General features: G+C 42.2%; 1 protein-coding gene across 3 annotated transcripts in view; it reads right to left on the bottom strand.

The window, feature by feature from the left end:
• FDFT1 (farnesyl-diphosphate farnesyltransferase 1) overlaps window positions 1-22,591 on the bottom strand; it is a 41,941-nt gene that overhangs the window by 14,998 nt on the left and 4,352 nt on the right. Inside the window, exons 2-5 of one of the 3 annotated variants that reach the window (XM_086703833.1) lie at window positions 17,155-17,252; window positions 16,137-16,320; window positions 9,586-9,714; window positions 5,780-5,971 (exon numbers count right to left, since the gene is read on the bottom strand). In XM_086703833.1, the coding sequence (XP_086559959.1) occupies window positions 5,780-5,971; window positions 9,586-9,714; window positions 16,137-16,320; window positions 17,155-17,252 (603 nt within the window). Of the gene's footprint in view, window positions 1-5,779; window positions 5,972-9,585; window positions 9,715-16,136; window positions 16,321-17,154; window positions 17,625-22,591 lie in introns of those variants that run through there. The other 2 variants (XM_086703832.1, XM_086703831.1) reach the window with 2 other exon arrangements.

Raw genomic sequence — 22,591 nt, 5'->3', positions numbered from 1 at the left:
TGCGAGCTCGGGACAACCAAAATGGTTAGAGACATCAACATAAAGGCTGGTGGTGAGCATAAACCAAGACAAAATAAAGGAGAAAAGGGAGATATTACGGTGGTAATGGCTATCTGATCTGACGATTCAGATATAAATATAATCATAAAAAATTGGCAATTAGGATATCATATGTAAAAAAATTTTTTTGAATTATTGTCCGTAAGCATATTTGGTGGTAGTAGCATCAGTATCACTATTCAGAGACTGCAAGATCTGTAATGTGGAAAAAAAGCAGATGAGTAGTTATGGCATATACTAATTCGGGCATCTCTTATTTCCCTGAGAAATATGAATCTCAATGAGGAAAAAATGAGGTAGAGATATAATATAGAGGAAGCGATTATATAACCATTCTATTGTCCTGCGTTTGAATTGGAAATATCAATACAAATTTACAAGGTATTTGTAAATGTATCAATATAAATTATAAGGTATTTTAGCTTTAAAACTAGACACACACACACACACACACACACACACACACACACACACACACACAGACTACCCCAAGAGCAATGACTATCCTGCCCAAGTGTGGTGTTGGCTATTATTTTCCATTAGCCCAGGTGTCTTCCCTGAGCTTCTTGAATAGCTGGAGGAGTCCAGATCTTAGTAAATGTACAAAATGAGTTTAGAACATCTTCACGTATCAAATGGCAAGGAAGCTATCATAGACTATTAAGGGTCATGAGGACTCAAGAGCCAACCTGAATCTATTCCCGACCAAAGGGAAATTTTAAGCTTTAATAATGAGAATAATTACAACCGATTAAACCCAAATATGTTTTAATCTGTAAGTTTATAATGATAGCAAAAGATAACTAATTGGTCACCTTCTGAGGGTGACAGAAAATTATCCTAAAAGCTAGGTAAACGGGGCGCCTGGGTGGCGCAGTCGGTTAAGCGTCCGACTTCAGCCAGGTCACGATCTCGCGGTCCGTGAGTTCGAGCCCTGCGTCAGGCTCTGGGCTGATGGCTCAGAGCCTGGAGCCTGTTTCCGAATCTGTGTCTCCCTCTCTCTCTGCCCCTCCCCCGTTCATGCTCTGTCTCTCTCTGTCCCCAAAAAAATAAACGTTGAAAAAAAAAATTAAAAAAAAAAGAAAAGCTAGGTAAAGGAAAGAATCAACTATATGTACTGCCTTCCATACGTGATTTGTACCACTCAATAAGCAAATAATAAAGAAGAGAACATATCTCCTATAAAATCAGCCCAGCTAATAAAGGAAGGCACAAATATAGAATTAAAAAGTTCTTATTTTATGGCATAAAATTCAAAGTCCTGAAATGAACCCTCATATTTAGGGTCAACTGATTTTCAACAGGGGTGCTAAAATAATTCAATGGGGGAAAGAACAATCTTTTCAACAAATAGTACTGGGACAGCTGGACATTTGTGCAAAATGATAAGCTGGACCCCTACCTCACACCACATACAAAAACTAACTCAAAATGGATCAAAGCACTCAATTAAGAGCTAAAACTATAAAACTCTTAGAAGAAAATATAGGCATAAATCTTCATGACCTTAGATTAGGCAATGGTTTCTTACATAAGCACAATACAAAAGAGAAAACTAGATAAATTGGACCTCATCAAAATTAAAAACGTTTACGCTCCAAAAGACATCAAGAAAGGAAGAAGATAACCCACAGACTGGGAGAAGATATTTGTAAATCACGTATCTGATAAGAGACTTGTATTCAGAGCATAGAAAGAACCCTTACAACTCAATAATAAAAACAAACAATACCATTAAAATATCTGAAAGTATTTCAGTAGTTTTCAGAAAAAGTACCTGAATAGATATTTCTCCAAAGAAAATATACAGATGGCCAACCACATGAAATGCTCCACATCATTAGCTATCAGATTGCATATCAAAACCACAATGAGAAACCACTTCACACCCACGAGGAGAGGTATAATAAAAAAAGATAGATAATCTGGAGAAGTAGGGAGTTATTGTTTAAAGGGTACAGAACTATACACTTAAAAAATAGTTTGAATGGTAAATCTTATATTACATAAACTTTACCGCAATAAAAAAGATGTTAAACACATACATAAAAAAAGGTGAGAACTGTTGGCAAAGCTGTAGAGAAACCGGAACCCTCATCTACTGCTGATAGGACTGGCACAAGGGTGTAGTCACTGTGGAAAACAGTCTGGCAGTTCCTCAAAGGTTAGTAGCTGTATGAAGCAGCAATTCCTCTCCAAGCTATATGTATATATATGCAAGAGAAATGGAAACACATGTCCACTCAAAACCTTGTATACAAATGTTCACAGCATATTAATAATAGCCAAAAAGTGGGGGCACCTGAGTTGGTTGAGCATCCGACTTCAGCTCAGGTCATGATCTCATGGTTCGTGAGTTCAAGCCCCACATCGGGCTCTCTGCTGTCAGCACAGAGCCCGCTTCAGATTCTCTGTCTCCCTCTCTCTCTGTCCCTCCCCTGCTCTTTCTCTCTCTCTCAAAAATAAACAAACATTAAAAAATAATAAAAGCCAAAAAGTGGAAACAACCCAAATATTCCTCAACTGATAAACAAATGAAATGTGGCATATCTATATAAGTGAATATTGTTTGACTATAAGAAAGAATAATGTTTTGATAACATACTACCTCCTGGATGAACCTTAAAAGCATCACGCTAAGGTAAAGAAGTCAGTCACATATTATAGGATTCCATTTATACGAAAGGTCCAAAACAGGCCAATGTACAGAGACAGAAAGAAGATGGCTGGTTGCCAAGGGCTGGGGAGTGGGCATCAGCGGAAAACAGATCGTGACTGCTCGAAGGCATGTGGTTTCTTTCTGGGGTAATGAAAATGTTCTAAAATTAATTGTGGTGATTGTTGCACAACTCTGTGAACATACTAAAAAAACACTAAAAACTTTAGAAGGATGAACTGCATATAGTAAGTGAACTCTGTCTCAATAAAGCTGTGATAAAAATACTATTTTGCAACCCTAATAAATTAACAGAACTAGGGATGAAGCCTGATCGCTAACATCAAAAGTGGGCAAAGATCAGACATTACATGCCTCTTGATAAAAGAGCACACCAACATCTTTCATCAAGAGGTGCATGCTCATTTTTATTTAAACACATTTGATGTGTTTTAATCCACTGCCATTTTTATTCTTTTTTGGTACTCGAAGTGTTCCATATGTGGCCAGTGAAAGCCCCTTCAAATTGGATTGTGTGCCTCTTTATCCTGTACTTTTTACTTTGATAGTTCCCTTACTTTCTGGCATGACAGTATATTTCAAGCTCCTTTTATGTATTTTCTGCCCTTACTGTTCCTTATACTGGGAAATGGTATTAAAAGAACAAATTGGAACACCAGAGGTACATATTACTACTGGTTTGGTCATTGTTGCTAAACAGAGGTAAACTTTTTTTGTTTTTAAAGAATCTGTATCATGAGTTCATACTGATATTTCCAATTCACTTCAGGATTATGGGAGTTTTGCTTAACTTGTTTCCTATTTGTATCTTGTATTTTAGGCTGAAAAACCTTGGTTCTTAGACTGATAAGAACACAATTGCCTATTTACTTTATGTTACCAAGTTTCTGTAATAGTTTCAGTATTTCAACAAAAATATTCACAATATGATTACTGAAAACCTTTTATTACTTTTGGTTTATCCTTCCACTTAAACTCTGCTGTTGAGATAAGTCAGAGAAAGACAAATACCATATGATTGCACGCATATGTGGAATTTGACAAAACAGATGAACATACGGGAAAAGGAGGAAAAAAAGGAAACAAACCACAAGAGACATTTAATGATTGAGAACAAACTGGAATGTTGGTGGAAGGAGGTGGGTGGGAGATGGGCTAGATGGGTGATGGGAACTAAGGAGGGCACTTGTGATGAGCACTGGGTGTTGTATGTAAGTGATCAGTCACTAAATTCTACTGAAACCAATACTGCACTGTATGTTCACTAACTAAAATTTTAATAAAAAGTAAAAAACAAAAACACAAAACTATGGTATTGTGCACCTGTTTTTTTCATTTAATAATATAGCCTGGAGATTACTCCATAATAGTATAGTTCTTCTTGCGCTCCACCAGGTGAATACACCATAGGTTCATTCAACCAGTCCTGTGTAGAGGGACATCCGGGTTGTTAATAAATTGTAACTATTACAAACAACACTGAATCCATATGCTCCCATATGAGTCATTTGCCAAACTGCCAGGCCTCAGGGCTGTACCAGTATATGCTCACCGGCCACACAAGAGTGCCTGGTTCCCCAATCTTGCTTCATTCAGGCCTATCAAACTTTTGACTGTCTGCCAGTCCAATGCAAGAAATAGTATCTCAGGATTCTTTTATATCTTTTTTGGGTTAGGCTATTTGAACTGACATTCATTAAGCACCCTGGGCTGCAGTTTATGTCACTTCATGCACACCACCACCCTGTGGTATAAACTATTCAATTTTACAGAAAGAGGGAAGTTAAATGTGTGCAGGACTGCAGAGCTGGTACTCATGAACCACACTTGGGTGATGCGCTTGCGTGAGAAGCAGCGTCATACGGTGGACAGGCCCTGGCAGGGATCCAGGAGACTGGGGCGTCCCTTCTAGCGGCCACTGACTCATTCACTGTAGGTCCTCACACGAATCTCTCCCCTTCTTTGAGGATTGGTGTCAAAGGAAGGGTGCACAAGAGCTGCTTCCCAACCCTGCCTGCACAGTAGTCCCCTGGGAAGCTTGACAAACTACGGCGTCTCAGCCCAGGGTAGTTTTAATGTGAATTTTTCTCATTAGGAGTAAGATTGATCATCTTTTCAGCTGTTTAATGATCTTTCTTTCCTTGATCTGTTCTCATCTCTTTGTCCATTTTCCTGTAGGGTAACTGGTCTTAACTTTTAGCAGTTTTTATTTGCAGCATAAGTTGCAAATATTTTCCCTACTTTGTCACCTTTTTTTCCACTTTAAAACCACTTGGTTTTAGGAAACCATTTTATGGAAATCAATAGGCAAATGTAGGAAATAGTCATAAGATTTTCTAGCTTTCCAGGGTGCCTGGGTGGCTCAGTTAGAAGACTCTTGATCTTGAGGTCGTGAGTCTGAGCCCCACATTGGGTGTAGAGATTAGATTAAAAAAAAAAATAAGGAAAAATATTTTATAGCTTTCTTTCTGAATAAAACCAACGTCCAAGTCTTTCCTTTCCCTGTTTTTTTAAAATTGAGTCAAAGATCAACTCTGGTCTCTTATAATGAACATCTGTAGTTTCTGTCTATTTAGCATCTTTCTTCCTGGGGTGGGTGGGGGGAATCCATCTATGTGTGTTGGGCAGAGATAATCCAGGTCTGGCCAAAGTATTCAGCCCTCTGGCTACAGCAGCTGATTATGGGATGGGCACAGGAACCAAGCCCCACCAAGCAGGCCTTCCTAAGGACTTTTCTGTTAAGCTAAATAAGTTGTGAGTCATGGGTTGTTACACCTACTACTTGGGAGAAAGCCTGTCCAAGAGATAGAAAGAAGGGGGAAAAGCCACACACACACACACACACACACACACACACACGACTGAAGCTGTGGATTTGGCCAGTCCACCCTGAAGCAAACTAAATCTTAACCTGTTTTATACACTCTCTTCCGTTGTCTCAGGCAGTTTGATTCATGTTTCTATCACTTGCAACCAAAAGATTTGTTTTGTGTTCAGAAAAGTATTTGACATTATTTTTCCCAAATCCCCTAACTCTGTTACCTCTTGAGGCCAAAACTCTCTTCCTTCTCGTTGGTCTTCCAGATAATCACGAATGATGTTTGTTTTCTGCAGAAACAGGCCCATAGAATTGGCACGTTCTACATCTTCACCAACTAGGGGGTCCTCTAACTCTGAGGCTGAGAACAGACGGGAAAGGCCAATTCCCACCAGCCCGGCGACATAGTGACAGTACTGTAAAAGATTATTTTTAAAGTACTTTAATACGTATTTACTGACATGAAAACAGTAAAGATCATTAACTACAAAACAAAAGCAAAAACAAAAACAGGTTCCAAACAGAAAGTACAACATCTCATTTTGATTCAGACACAAATATACACTATGGACATATAAGGAATAAAAAAACATCCAAAAAGGATGTGCAGAGATCTCTGACCTCTGGCTGGTGTGATGTTTTTATTTGTTTCACCTGCATTTTCTGTATTGCTACTGTGAACATGCATTACTTCTTGAATAAAAGGTTACTGAAAAAATAAACTAGTACAGTAAACTTTTTGAGATCTAAAATTGAGAGTGAAGGCCATAGGGAATTAGGAATATTCTAATAGAAACTAGAATAGTAAGTAGAGTTTAATATTGAAGACATTTAGAGATCTGGCAGTGTCTCAAAATCTTCATTATACAGAAGAACAAAGTACAACTACTATGTTCTCGACACTGTTTTAAGCACTCTGCATATTCAGTCCTCACAAACACCTTTATGAGGCACGTATTATTTTTTAAACATTTTTAATGTTTGGGGCGCCTGGGTGGCGCAGTCGGTTAAGTGTCCGATTTCAGCCAGGTCACGATCTCACGGTCCGTGAGTTCGAGCCCCGTGTCAGGCTCTGGGCTGATGGCTCAGAGCCTCTAGCCTGTTTCCGATTCTGTGTCTCCCTCCTCTCTGCCCCTCCCCCATTCATGCTCTGTCTCTCTCTGTCCCAAAAATAAATAAACGTTGAAAAAAAAAATTAAAAAAAAAAAATTTTTATGTTTGTTTATTTTTGAGAGAAGACAGAAGAGCGGGGGAGGGGCAGAGAGAGAGAAAGAGAAGATCCAAAGCAGGCTCTGTGCTGACAGCAGAGCCCAATGCAGGGCTTAAATTCACAAACCGTGAAATCATGACCTAAGCTGAAGTCTGACACTGAACCGACTGAGCCACCCAGCACCCTGAGGCATGTATTATTATTACCACCATTTTAGGAAGCTGGGACAGAAAAGAAGTCAGTTTATTGTCCAAGATCACTCATCTGAGAAGTCAGAGGCCAGGGACTCAAAGCCAGGTGGTCTGGCTTAAAGGCAGGCTTTAACAATTTCGATAAAACTGCCTCTCCTAAAAAGAGATCTTGGCAAACGTCATTCTTAATCGTCAAAGACTTTTTCTCCATAAAAGTGGCTTGTCAAAGCTATCCTCTCCTGAGAAGAGCATTGCAAGACAACTTAATGCAATACTCTTATGAAATTAATGTCCATTAGACAATTTTAGAAGTGGAGGGCAGTTAAAGGTACACTCTGGGGAGGACATTAGGAAGGGTAAACATTAGGGAAAGTCCACAGAGGAGGGTCTTTGGTTGAAAGTAACACAAAGCCAGAAACCAATCAAGGGGCACAATGAAACGGCAAAAAGAATGCACTCGAAATACGGTCTAGGAAAGGAAGAATCTGGAAAGAGTAAAGATATGCTAAAATTAGACAGAAATGCGCTGTGGGAAAGTATAAGAAATTTCCAAAGAACTACTAGAAACTAAAAAACATGAGTACATCCATAGAGCTGTCCAAGGAAAAGTATATTTTAAGATAATGGTTCTTTGGATAGAAATATTCCTAGAATGGAGGTAGTCCTCCTCCTCCACAGTTAAAGAGAGAGGGGGAAATCATTAAAAGCACTGATCTAATCAGAACTTATATTCAACAACCGATCATTAGGTTCCTTGTGTAGGTCTGCAGGGCAGAAAAGGAAGCTACCATGCAGCTAACGAGTGCTGATTCTTGGCCAGGAGTTGTTTCAGCTTTAACTTTAAATTGATCAACTGATAGCCCAGCAGCAGTCACACGCATGCTCATCTGGAGAGCATAAGCCAGCAGTTCCAAAGACGTTGCCAGCAAGTTTTGATGACTGAAGGATTAAGAGGCCGGACTTTGGACCTACACTCACCCAATGCATATGTATGCAGTAGTGTCTCTTCTGAGATCCCAACCTGAATACCATTAAAGATAAAAAATACGTACACAATTCAGATGATTAAAATGTCTTTGCCTCCACTAGGGTGACAAAGAAGGCTCACAAACACCATGCCTATGGAAAATGGGCAAGACCTCTCCCTTCTGTCCTGTATTCTGATGTTTACTTTAGTCCCCAGAGTCAATTAGGTCACTTTGTCTAGAAAAGCACTCTCTCCCTGCCCCCTACTCCTACCCTGGCTAATATCCTACTCAGCTGCTGCTCAGGAATAAACTCAGGCCAAATAAAAGCCATTATAATTTTTTCTGCCACATCATCTGCTCTCATAGCCCTTTCCAGCTACTCTGTCTCCTGAAGAGGATAACCTCATCCATGTGAGGTCTCCCACCGCTAATCCCCACACATACCCATTTATAACCGCCATAGGAATTGGGGGAGGGAGGTCAAGAAACTTGGAACATCTCATACTGTGTTAATTCTGTAAGGAGATGATGGGAAAGAAAAAAGTAAGGTGTTGGAGAGGTGCTCACTCCTCAACACAACACACCCAAGATCCAAAGTCACTATCTTTGGTTTCTCATTAAACTTGTTTTTGTTTCTCAGGAAACACACATACAAATTTAACAGTTTGAGGAATGCCTACTTCTCCCAAAGAAATGGGGTCAAGCTGGCACCGAGTTTAAAAGTAATCTTGGGGGGCGCCTGGGTGGCGCAGTCGGTTAAGCGTCCGACTTCAGCCAGGTCACGATCTCGCGGTCCGTGAGTTTGAGCCCCGCGTTGGGCTCTGGGCTGATGGCTCAGAGCCTGGAGCCTGTTTCCGATTCTGTGTCTCCCTCTCTCTCTGCCCCTCCCCTGTTCATGCTCTGTCTCTCTCTGTCCCAAAAATAAATAAAATAAATAAATAAATAAAAAATAAAAGTAATCTTGGGTAGGGGCACTTGGATGACTCAGTCCGTGAAGCATCTGACTCTGGATTTCGGTTCAGGTCATAAGCTCACAGTTTGCGAGACTGAGCCCCACAGTTTGTGAGATCGAGCCTCTGGGTATCAGTATAGAGCCTGCTTGGGATTCTCTCCCCGCCCCCATCCCTCCCCCTCCTCATGCTCTCTCTCTCAAAATACATAAACTTTAAATGAATGAATAAATAAACAAATAAATGTAATCTTGTGTTAAGATGGAACTAGAGAAAGGATTCAGATACTAAGGTGTGTACACATACACATGTACTCAGAAACGGAAGAAAATAATAAAAAAAAAAATTTTTAAGATATGAAAACCACTGATATCTTTATACTACATGAAGCAATTTGGCCATTTATCTAAAATATCACAGCGAGTCAGAGACACTTTTAGAAGCTTAACATCTGTACCCCTGGGGCAAGTTTTATCTACTTTGGCCTGACTTACTGGTAAACTCCTTCTAGGGCATGGATTAGTTCAAGTATTCAAGGATAAGCCCCTATATTAAGTGTTTATGATGAGCCATTCAAACTAAACAGATGGGTTGTAAAAGCAGAAAACCTGGAATGGGTAGACAACTTTATCCCTCTTTCTGAACTTGACAGTGAACACCCTCAGCTCTGTCTCACGTACCACACACCAACACTGCTTTGTAACCGCTCACCTTGTCCCACTCCTGTTCGGATGTCACGTGTTTATCCAAAAACTCCGCCATCCCAAATCCCATTTTCCGGCAAATGTCAACAATCACCGTTTGATATTTCTCAGCCAGATTTCTAAACTCGAGGGAGATCTGAAATAGAAATCACACAAAAAACAGAGAAAATATGAAACATGTAGGTACATTGGGAACCAACATGTTTACCTATAGATTGTAAAACAAAGCAATAGTGGAACCCATTAAGGCTCCCAAATGATTCATCTCTAAGCCTAACATCTAGGTTATGCTAGTCTATATACTGAATAATAAACTCAGAAATTTTATATTTATTAAAATAGAAGGGTCTAAAAATGCCAAGATTTCTACACTCAAAAGAAAATTCAAAATCTCACAACATGCTCATCTTTCCATTATATAATAAATAAGATGCCTCAATATAGAGTAGGCATAAACATAAGAATTTTAGGAAGAATGCCCCATTTTAGACAAACCTCATGGGATGGGAGACTCATTCCTGCAAACATGTATCAAGCACTTCGCCCACAACAAGCATTGTTCTAGGCAATGGGGATACACAGCCTTGGAAAGGACCAGAAACTCATGCCCCTGTACAGTTTACTGAGGAGATCAGCCAACCATTTTCTATCATCAATTCCCAAATTTCTATCTTGAAGTTATAGTGTCTCCCCTCTGGAAGGCTATACATTTTAATTCCTCAAACAACTCAATTTACCCCAACCTGAGGCATGCTACCCAACATTTTTTTCCATAGCCCAAACTCTAATGTAGAAATCATACTGATATTTTTTAAATTCACTGCTATTATACAAACGTCCTAAGTTCAAAGAAGTGTTTATAGGTGATCAAAACACAATATGGAAACACCATGAAACTTCATAAAATGCTACAAAATATTAATAGAGGCAACACACAATACTGAAAACAGTTAACAGACTTTATTAATCATCAGAAGTATGAGAATGACTTGGTCTGTGTTTGCAGAAATGTTAGAAAAACTTGTTCAAGAAACACCTATACATAAGGACCTGAGGAAAAACCAGCTGGTGGCACAGCACGGGATTCAGAGGCCTAAGATATTTTACCATTACTCTGAATAACATAAACTGTTAAACCCCATAAGTCCGGGGTGCCTGGGTGGCTCAGTCAGTTGAGCTCAGGTCATCATCGCTTGGTTTGTGAGTTCAAGCCCCACATCAGGCTCGCCACTGTCAGTGCAAAAAAACCTCCCTCTCCCCCCAAAAATAAAAATTGAAATTAAATACAATCCCAAAAGCCCATAAAATCAATCTAATCTTTCCAGAACACTGTTCTTTCCAGAACAGCTGGAAGACAAAGCCAAAAAGTCATTTCTATTACGGACTGAAACAAATGAGCAACTCTATCAAAGGGCATCTGAATCCCTGAATCTCCTTAGGACCCCATTCTTTCAACAGATCGTTGACTAGGTCATTCTGTTTATGAGAACAAAGACCAGTGAGGTGAGGAAAGAGGAAGGGCTTAGATTCTTAAAATCAAGCACACCAAAAGAAACACTTCACTGCTGACTGTGAACCATCCCCTTCAACAACTTTTTGGGATTTATCATTATCTAATTATAGAATTCAAAAAATGAAAACAAAAATATCTAGGAGGGCGCATGGGTGGCTCAGTGGGTTAAGGGTACAACTTCAGCTCAGGTCATGATCGCACAGTTCATGAGTTCAAGCCCCGCTTTCTGGCTCTGTGCTGACAGCTCAGAGCCTGGAGCCTGCTCTGGATTCTGTGTCTCCCTCTCTGTCTCTGCCCCTCCCCTGCTCATGCGTGGTCTGTCTCTCTCTCTCTCTCTCTCTCTCTCTCTCAAAAATAAACAAACATTAACGACAACAAAAAAAAGGGTGATAGTGAAGAGCCCTATGTTTTCCCAGACACCTGAGGGAGGGAGAGCACTGAGGGGCTCCTCCGTGCTTGGCACCCAGTTTCACATACTCTCTAGGAGCAACAGCAAGCTCTGTTGAGTGAAATGAGCCACAAGGACAGTTTTTGTTTAAATATTTATTCATTTCTGGGAGAGCACAAGCGGGGGAGGGGCAGAGAGGCGGTCAGAAGATTTGAAGCAGGCTCTGCGCTGACAGCACAGAGCTTGAGACGGGGCTCGAACTCATGAACTGTGAGATCATGACCTGAGATGAATTCAGACTCTCACCCAAATGAGCCACCCAGGCGCCCTGAGCCATGAGGACTTTTTACTGTCCCTCCAGGTAACTGTGTTTCACAACTACAGATTTCTAGGTCCTTGAGTCACACTCAAGGATAGCATGGTGAATCTGCTCGTATAATGGAGAAAGGCCAAACACCAAAGTAGGGGTCAAGGGTAGCAAGACATTTCCATTAACCTATACTAAAAATTCCCTGTAAATTTCAGGACTTTATGATCAAAACACTGGGTAATTCTACCTTCGCTTATTTGCCAAGTCCTGTTTTTGACAAATTTTTAAACAGGCAGTAAATGGGGCGCCTGGTGGCTCAGTCGGTTAAGCGTCTGACTTCAGCTCAGGTCAGGATCTCACGGATCATTGAGTTTGAGCCCCACATCGGGCTCTCCGCTGTCAGCCCAGAACCTGCTTCGGATCCTCTGTCTCCCTCTCTCTGCCCCTCCCCTGCTTGCATGTTTTCTCTCTCTCTCAAAAATAAAATAAATATTAAAATATATAATAAAAAAATAAAAGGGCAGTGAAATATGCCAGTGATTAAATATTAAAACTACATTAACACAAAATCATACAAATAGTAAATCACTAATGAAATATACTTTGTAACTAATTCACAGCTCGATAAATATTATTATTGCTATTATCATTTAAAAATAACCCCATGTTATCTTGAAGACTGCTAGTTTCCACTAGTACCAGATGAAAAAGATAACTCATCCATAATGTACAATGAGAGTTCTAGAAAGCCTGACTTTCAAGTATTGACCACTAAAGCATAAAATACCAGGTTCAATCTCAAGGCACACACATTAAGGAAGTGTGCACTTAGAACTCTCTGTCTAGGCTTATGCCTAAAATCCACACTGCCTGGGATGAAAGTTATCTTAAAATTATCAGTCGCTTGTTAAACGAGTAACTTGTGAAACAGTACGTTCTGTTCTCCTGCCTTGACAGAGATACCTCCACAACAGCCTGAAGGCCTCAAGTGTGAATTTACAATTCCCTCAGGACTTGGTTCTGAAATGCAGCAAGGCAGACCGCTGATCCCACTCCCACGCTGCACCCACTCTGTCCAGCACGAGGAGGCCTAGGGGTGCGGTGGCTCAGGGAATTGAGGGTAGGGAATTCCAGACACTCAGAGCATAGTCTAGAAGGGGAGCTGCATCAGTTCTTGGCACCCCCCCCACCCCTTTGAGAGTGAGGAGCCCCCCTTTTGCCTCAGAGTAGGGCCCTCCTTGCTTCAGTCTAAGAGCAGTACTGTGCGGGGCACCTGGGTGCCTCAGTCGGTTAAGCATCCGACTTTGGCTCGGGTCATGATCCCACAGTTTGTGAGTTTGAGCCCCGCATCCGGCTCTCTGCTATCAACTTGGAGCCCGCTTGAGATCCTCTGTCTCCCTCTCTCTCTACCCCCCCCCCACACCCTCTCTCTCAAAAGTAAACAATAAAACATAAAAAAAGAAATGGCTGTGTGCCATGTCTAAGAAAGAGCAGTACTGTGTGAGCGAGGCCAAGTTACCTATTCTGCCTTTAGGCCCTTGCCCAAAACTGACTGTCCGCCTAACCAGACGGCTTTACCTTTCAAATTGTGCATCTTATTTCAAGGAGATGGTGGGAGAGATCAGCATGTGCACAAACCTTTCCTTAAGAAAGTAAGGCACCATGAATTTCCATATATTTCTATCTCAATCGAACAAAAGGCTGAAAGGACCTCCAATTCAAAATTACACTCTCACAGGGCGCCTGGGCGGCTGAGTCGGTTAAGCGTCCGACTCTTGGTTTCAGCTTAGGTCACGATCTCATGGTTCATGGGTTCGAGTCCCGCATCAGGCTCTAGGCTGACAGCACGGAGCTTGCTTGGGATTCTCTCTCTCTGCCCCTCCCCTGTTCACTCCCTCTCTTTCTCTCAAAATAAATAAACCTAAAAAAAATTAAAAAACAAAACAAAACACAGTTACACTCTCACAAAACACCTAGCTCCCATAGATTTCACATTCATAAGAATATAAAGGGTTAACAACAGCAAAATAATGATGCCTGGCCTGTACTCTCTGCTCCCTTCTCCTCTTCCAGGGCTAGTCTCTGCTTTCAGGACAGTAGTGCCTGTCAGCTCTCACTCTACTCCCCAACACAGGAAAAGATAGATTTAATGCTGCAATTTTCTTGAACAAACTGTCGTTTTTCCATTGCAATGCAGTATTTATAAAGGAGAAGATTTTGGTTTTCTAAGCATATTGGAATTATGTAAACATTTATCAGCTCTACCCCCCCAAAATTATTCTAGCATTCACACATTTTCATATCTATTTTTGCTGAGTGGATAGGGGCACCTTGATTTTTAAAATACCTATGACATTTTCCCATGACTAGAAATTATTTGTTATGAATTTACTCAAGTCAAAAGTAGTTTGGAAGGTTTTTTTGGTTTTGGAGGCTCTAGCTAGAATATCACTTTTTAAAGTGAGAATACACATCAATAATAAAGGCTCTGGGAGCAGGGCGCCTGGGTGGTTCAGTTGGTTAAGGATCTGACTTCGGCTCAGGTCATGATCTCACAGTTTGTGGGTTCGAGCCCCACATCAGGTTCTGTGCTGACAGCTCGGGGCCTGGAGCCTGCTTCGGATTCTGTGTCTCCCTCTCTCTCTGCCCCTTCCCCGCTCACACTCTCTCTCTCTCTCTCTCTCTCTCTCAAAAATAAACAAATAAATAAATAAAGGCTCTGGGACTCTGTCTGCAGCACTTTCTCTGCATTAGTGGAGTGTCACAAGCTCATCAGTGAATGTCTGTGGATTTCCAGTCAGAGGAAACCCAACCTCTGCTCACGTGAGAGGTATCCTGGGAGAGTCAAATCACTGGTACCCTCTCTAGGTGAGAGCTCTAATTCCTCACCTAATTATGCGTCCCAGGTTCTTCTTCCTCTCTTGTATCATAGCAGTGCACTGGATCAGCTCCACCTAATAATTCCTCACAGACTTTTTCTTTTGGTTTGAATCATACCGTATTTTATTTTTGTCTTTGACAGTGAAGGTATGATCTCAGTACTCTGAAATAGCCCTTCCTCACCCAAGGAGTGTCTCCAACATTCTTCTGTAATGGGTGGATTCCTCACCTCCCCACTGGAATATAGACCTGTTTCAATGGCAACAGCCACGTGAGGACTATTCTTCCCCCCAGATTCTAGAAATTGTGCATAAAAAGAAGGGCTTCTTTGGGCTCTTACAGAACATGAGACTTTGCTAAATCAAACCTTTATATATATAAGATATGAAAGAAACACTTATTTGTGTGATAAGACATGCAAATTCCAGAAAAGACCTAATGACACGTGTAACATAAACTTGTCAATTTTCTAAAGCTCAAGAGTTTAATTATAACCCACTTTACTCCAACAGAATGGACAAAACACCTAGTATTTATAGAATACTTAGTATGCAGCAAGCAATCTTCTAAGTATTTTATGTTCATTTATTTATTTTATTTTAGAGAGGGAGCATGAGTGGGAGAGAGGGGCAGAGGGGGAGTGGGAGAGATAGACAGATAGAGAGAGACAATCTGAAGTAGGTTCCACCCTCAGCATGGAGCCCAATGCTGGGCTCTGTCTCATGACCTGGGATCATGACCTGAGCTGAAACCAAGAGGTGGACACTCAACCAACTGAGCCATCCGGGTGTCCCTAAGTACTTTATACATATGAACTTATCAATCCTGAGAGCTCTCAACTTTACAAATGAGGAAACCAAGGCACAGACAAAGGCCATAAGTGGCAGGGCATCATTGTGCTTGTCAGTCCTCACCCCAGCTGCTAAGAGCCTGCTCCCTACCCCATGGCGACTACCCGTCAAGAACAACATCAAGAACAACACATCCACACTACCAGGTTAAGGGTACCAGAAGCCTTCTGCTGTATTACATGGCAACGGGTTTTGTGAATGAGCCTGAGAATCCATCTTTTACCACACTGGATTTAGAATGTAACTTTCTGAAGAAGGAAATACTGGACTTCCGAGCAGCATACTGGTAACAATAATAGAAGCTAACACCATTCTAACCTGTGTTAAATCTTAGAAATCTCACAGCAATACTATGGGTAGTAGGTATTATTATTATCTCTATAGATGAAGAAACTGACGTTTAGACAGGCTACATCACTAAGCACCGGTTACTGAGTGGAAGAGGTGGCAGTCTGGCTTCAGAGTCTTGGCTACCAGAGTTCTTACCCAGCACAGTATATGACACTGTCCTCAGACTGCTTATTTCACTGCTCTCTCCAGGTATGGGGGCTAGCCGCCAACTATATCATCAGTTATCAACACAACCATAGGCAGAAGACATTTGTAATTCCACTACCGTTGGGAAGTCCTCTAGCACTTGTCGATCCTTCTCCTTGCTCTCCATATACCGCCAGTCTGGTTCATAAAGGTAAGAGTGGAAGTTGTGCAACAGTGGGACCTTTTTTTCTACACTGATGGTCATGTCATCTTCCAGAGTGTCCAGAGCCCGGAGGACCAGATAAAATATGCATACCGCATGGCTGTAAAAAATGGAAGAACTATTAATGTAACAGATAAACATCCAAAGATATGTATTTTAAAATAATATGTCATGAATGCAAACCTCCTATAGCCCTACCTCTAAAGAACTCTGAAAGGAGAGCCAAACCCTTTTGTACTTAATGAGCCATCTCAGCTTTCTTTTCTTAGATGGGAGCAATGGACTTCAGTGGTTTATTTATAAAACACGAAATAAAAAACCTAGCAGCTGGATGTCACAACTACTCCCAGAATGAGTTACATTTAACTACTGTAGAACAACCATACAAAGATCAGCAAACCAAGTGTTTACATGGAGCAAATATTTTGTAGATTAAAATGTCAAAAGACGCTAAAACTTCTCGGTATAAATGCTATCATACACCAAGGCAATTGGTCTGGGTTCATGTATGCAGCCTGCACAGCAGCAACTTGGGAAGAATTAACCCCATATACTAGAATTGCAAAGCAGCATAAGGGAAGCCAAGAAAAAAAATGCATGACCTCCTCAGAGACAGGTTCCGCTGCCAGGACTAAAAAAAGTTAATAAACACCACCATCCACTCCCCCCGCCTTCCTCCCCGCTTCCCTGAAGCTGGGCCCACAGGGCAACTACTAGATGGCTAACTGCCTGGAAGGGCATTCTAAAGTAAATACATGGGTGTTCCAACGAGACATTGCCTTCACTCAGGTGGGGCATGAGTGGGGCACGTTCTAGCTGAGCCACAAACGGAGACTGCAATGATAGGGACTGTCAGAAAGTAGCTTCGAGTGGCTCAAAGTCCCCTGGAAAAGCCTTCTTGCCCCAAGCAAAAAGGAGCTGTCTGGCCACTCACCGCATTTCCCCATCCAGCGCCTCGATGACAGCTGCGAAACTGCGACTAGTCTGATTGAGATACTTGTAGCAAGTTTTCAAGCTGCTGCTGAGCGAATCCTGCGGGCAGAGAAGACACACGGCGGTGGGAGACGCGGCGGAGCAGGAGTGGGAATGGGGCAGGCGGCCGGCCACCGGCGGGCTCCGCAGCCTGCCGCAGACGCCCTCTGCGCGCGGCCAGTCCTTGGAGGGCCAGGCGGCGGGAGGCAAGGGGCAGCCGCGTGGCGGGGAGCCCGCGCCCGTACCCCGGGGCGCCGCGGCGGGGCTCAGCACCAAGGTCCGCTTGAACAGGGACATGGCCTTGGTGCCGCAGGCGGCTGCGGCCATGGAAATCGCAGGGCTGGCGTAGAATTTTTCCTCCATAGACACGAGCCGATCCGGGAGGCGCGCCCCAGAGGGCGGGGCGGGCTCTCCCTCCACCCCACCAGGCCAGCACGGTAGGCCCAGCGGCTGCGCGCCTCCGCCCGCCCCGCCCACCCAGTCGGGGGGCCACCGCCCTCCTGAGGTCAGCCCCGCCCCCGCGGCCCCGCGTCCGGAGACCCCTCCACCACCCCCACCTTCCTCCCGGTCTTCCCCGAGGCCGCAGAACCCACTGATGGCTGGCGGAGCCCTGTCCACTCTGCCAAGCTGGCTTTTCCTCCTGATGACAGAACCTCTCCTTGACCAAACTTAAGTCGGGCTCTCTGAACCTTACATTTCTGTGCTTGTGCCTATCCCCGCAACGCCCAAATTTAGCAATAATCCTGCTACCGATCACCTTGACGGTCCTGCAGGGTTCCTCATCTCTCATCATCCCAACGCCCTGGCCTGCCTCCAGCAAGAATTCCTTTAGGTTAGATCCTTTAGCTAGAATGCCCCTCACCCCAGATGTTTCATCTCAGTCATTTTCCATCCACCGACCCCTTCACTCTGCTCCTTGGCTAGAAATCCCCACTCTTCCTTGTCGTATTCGAAATTGAGCCCAAGTCTATACTGGGGTGTCTTTTCCCCTTTAGTTTTTCTGAATAAAACCTGTTTCTCGCACTTTACTGTCCACCTCTGGCTTTTAACACCTGTTGAACGTCTTCTATCCCCTGGAAAGCTAGCTGTTACTTTTAATATTTCTAATCCTCTTTCTCTTTCAAACTAGTGAGCTGTAATGAGCTGCTTCCTGAACTTTACTCTTCCCTAAGGAAAACGAGAATCATTTTTCTAGGGAAAAAAAAAAAAGCCATGTTTTCAATTCAAGCACATCTCAAAGAATTGCTGACTGTGTGTGTATGTGTGTGTTTTACAGACTTTAATTTTAGAGCTATTTTACGTTCACAAGAGAATTCAGTGTGAAGTACAGAGTTTCCACATACTTACTCTCCCCCCAACCCCAGTCTCCTCACTGTCTTTGTAAGAGAAGGAAACATGTGAAGTATCAAACAGGACAGTGGTTAAAAATATACATATGGCATATCACTAGTTGGATACACCACTTTGGAATGTCAACAATGAACCCTGAACCCCAGTGGACCCATGTCCTTTTCATATGTGTATATTAACTAAATTTCCTATCATGGATGCATATCATACTGTCAAGAGAGTTAACCTTTAAAAAAAATATCATATACTCATGAGAATTTCATTTCAGTTCAATTAAAAAAATGTTCAATTAAAAAAATTATTAGTAAAGGGGTGCCTGGGTGGCTCAATTGGTTAGGCCTCCGACTTTGGCTCAGGTGGTTTGTGGTTTGAGCCCTGTGTGGGGCTCTGGGCTGATGGCTCAGAGCCTGGAGCCTGCTTTGGATTCTGTGTCTCCCTCTCTCTATGCCCCTCCCCTGCTCACGCTCTCTCTCTCTCTCTCTTTCTCTCAAAAATAAACAAACATTTTAAAAAACTTTAATTATTAATAAAAATTAATATTTACTCAGTACTGTATATTAGTAAAATCATTTAGTGCAGTGTCTGGCATATAAAAATACTCAGTGAAGGTTTGATGAATAAATGAATACATTCAGAGTATTTAAAAACCATTCACCAACTCCTTCCCTCTCAAGTGTGGAGAGGCAAGGCTTCACAATGAAACAAAAGAAACAGAACAACAGCTATTCCTGACCTCCATGGCAAGCTCTCCACATAAACTGTTGTTACCAGGCCACAATGATGCCTTTCTCCGCACTGCCAAATGTTTTAATCCTCAGCTATACCTAATGGCTTTGGGGCTGATTTCTAACCATGAGTTCCATTAAAAAGCTGGACAGCAGCAACCTTAAAGAATACTACCCCTCCTTACCAACACCTCCTCCACTCTTAAAACAAAGTCAATAACTCCCTTCCCTATCTCCTTCCATCATTCTTTCTCGGCCACCTATTTGTTTCAGTTCCTCGCTCTGAACAGTAAGTTCTTCAAATTATCAAGAAGATATAGGAAGCTCTAACTACTAAACACTGGAAAAAAACTCTGCTCACTACAAAAATTTCCACTGCTTGATTCGCATGAGTTGGCAGGCAGGGGAGGGTGGAAAAAAAGTCTAGGGCTAACTGCTGCCTGTCCCTAGAGCCTCCTGACATTATCCATTGCTGTCTGAGATGAAGTACACTCCAGAGAACTCTCAAGTAAGAGAAAACAGGGATGAAGGGCATTTGGAGGAAGAGTGTGCAGTGGCCAGAAGTGCAAGACTGAGCTTCCAGGACTGGGGCTCCAGCCTCAAGTTCCACAAGCTACCAACCCTTCTGACAGCTTTCCTTAAGACTTTAACACAGATCGCTCAGAATAGGGAGAAACCCTATACACGGAGACAAATTTATGTAACAATAAGATTAATAACTACCATATGTTGGGCAGATACTACATGCTAAGCACAATACAGACATTACCTTTTACCCATACAAAACGCTTTAAGGAAGATATTACAGACCTACACCCACCTACATCGAATCTTCATGGCCGGATGCGTGCAGAATTCAGAATTTTTAGTGTTGTAGAAAGCAGGCAATAAGAGGCACATACAGCCTCAGTTGTTATGGAGTAACGTCCCATAATTAATTGTTAATATTTCTTCTGCACAGCAGTGTGACTATATTAAGCCAGGATCATTTTGATTCAGGGCAGGTTTGCTGCCAAATGATTTTGAGCCACATTTATGAAAACGCTCTTCATTTTCAGATCATTTGCCAGTTGGGAAATTGTGGCCAAGGGCCTGTGATCAATAATATTTCTACTTTATAGATGAAGAAACTGCTGCCTGGAGCTTAAGTTACCAAAAGTTATTCAGCTAAGAGTCAGGATTTAGACTTGATAGAAGCCAGAAATGCATCATTATGAAACATCTGTTTTTTCCACTATGTGCCCCTCTAAGTGATGTCATACAACTTGCAGGTGGCAGCAAGTCCCTATTTACTGAAACGCTCCTAAAAATTCAGTATAAATTAAGTTTACTGAACCCTGAATCCTACAGCCAAATCCTTTTGTGACAGAAATAGTCAGCCATCAATATCTATGAAGTGTACATTTCCCCCCAGTTTCTTTGTTAATTAAGAGAGAAACTAAGATCATGTTAAGCTAAGGAAAACGTATGGTCCTATGTTTCCTCTATTTAACTATTTTCTTTTTTAATGGCTCTTTGGGCTTAAAAAGGACTCAGAAAAGCTGCAGGCAACAAAACAAATAATATTATACTGTATTGTTCATCAAATCTTGGAGCTAGAAGAGTCTCACTTAAAAAGAAAATCAAGAGATTATAGCGTGGAAGGTCTTTCTCCTACCTCCTTACCACTTCTCTCTCTAGGAATAACCAAGGCTACCATTTTCTCCAACACTCTTATTTTATAGAGGAGACTTGAGAATGAGAGAAGTCAAGTCTCTAGACTCTGGGGTAAGGGGTGCTAACCCCTACATTGTAGAAAATCTGCATATAACTTTTGATTCCCCAAAACCTTAACTACTATTAACCTACTGATGACCAAAAGCCTTACGGATAGCATGAAGTCAGTTAACAAATAATTTCGTATGTCATATGTGTAAGTTTGAGAAAAGAAAATGTTATTAAGAAAATCCTACGGTCGGGGGGGACACCTGAGTGGCTCAGTTGGTTAAGCATCGAACTTCAACTCAGGTCATGACCTCAGTGTGTGAGTTCGAGCCCCACAGTGGACTCTCTGCTGTCAGCACAGCAGAGCCTGCTTGAGATCCTCTGTCCCCCTCTCTGCCCCTCCTCCACTAGCGCTATCTCTCTCTCTCTCTCTCTCAAAAATAAACAAACTTAATGGGGCGCCTGGGTGGCTCAGTCGGTTAAGTGTCCGACATCGGCTCAGGTCATGATCTCATGGTTTGTGAGTTCGAGCCCAGCTTTGGCCTCTGTGCTGACAGCTCGGAGCCTGGAGCCTGCTTCGGATTCTGTGTCTCTCCATCTTTCGGCCCCTCCCCTGCTCATGCTCTGTGTCTCTCTGTCTCTCAATAATAAATACACGTGTAAAATAAATAAATAAATAAACAAAGGAAATCATAAGAGAAAATACATTTATAGTACTGTACTGCATTTATCAAAAAAATCCATGTATAAGTAAATCTGTGCAGTTCAAACTCATGTAGTTCAAGGGTGAACTGTATTTGCTTTTTTCCATTCTCTCTCTCTTCCTCTAGCATGTAAGTAAGGCTCATAAAAGCAAGGTCTTCACCTATCTTGTTTGCTGTTATATCTCCAGCACCTAAAATGATATCTGACATGCAACTGGTGGTCACATATTTGAAAAGGAAGAGAGGAAGGGAGAGAGGGAGAGTGGGAGGGAGAGAGGGAGAGAGAGAGGGACAGAAGGAGAGAGGGGGAAAGGAAAGGAAAGGGAAGGAAGCTAATCTACATCAGATTAAGAAGGGAAGAAAGGAACTAGGAATTATAGAGTATCTGGGACGTGCCAGGAGTGACAGTGGTGGGATCTAATCAGCTATCTGAGGCCAGTCAAACCTAAGCTCTTCATCGAGGGCAAACTAGAAGCATGGAAGTTTTCAGACTAGCCTGAGTTGGCATCCTGGATGCCAGGATGTCTTCTTGCAAGCCAGGTGACTTTGAATTTATCTGATTGCTTTATGCCACTGTTTCCTAATCTGTAAAATAGCAGTAATAATAATACTTCTCACTTTAGGGCTGTTGTCAAGATTGACTAAGTGTGATGAGTTACAAACTGGCCACAGGAGTTTATGGCTCTTTCCATCAGGGGATACAGTTTTCCTCCACATCCTTGAACCTGGGTTCCCTTGTGACTATTTTTGGTCAATAAAACAGTAGCAAATGTGATTCCAACAGAGGCTTGAAAACTCCAGCTGCCATGCGGAAGCCAAGGGCTAGCCTGCTGGATGATGAGACACATATGGCCCGGTCTCCCCTTAACACTGCAGCCTACAGCCTGCTAACCACCAGATGGCCCAGCCATAAGCC

This window comes from Puma concolor, chromosome B1, assembly GCF_028749965.1.
Source record: "Puma concolor isolate L17-30 chromosome B1, mPumCon1.1.hap2, whole genome shotgun sequence".
NCBI classification, from domain to species: Eukaryota; Metazoa; Chordata; class Mammalia; order Carnivora; family Felidae; genus Puma; species Puma concolor.
The sequence above is the reverse complement of the archived record's forward strand: the minus strand, read 5'-3'. Positions and strand labels throughout refer to the sequence as shown.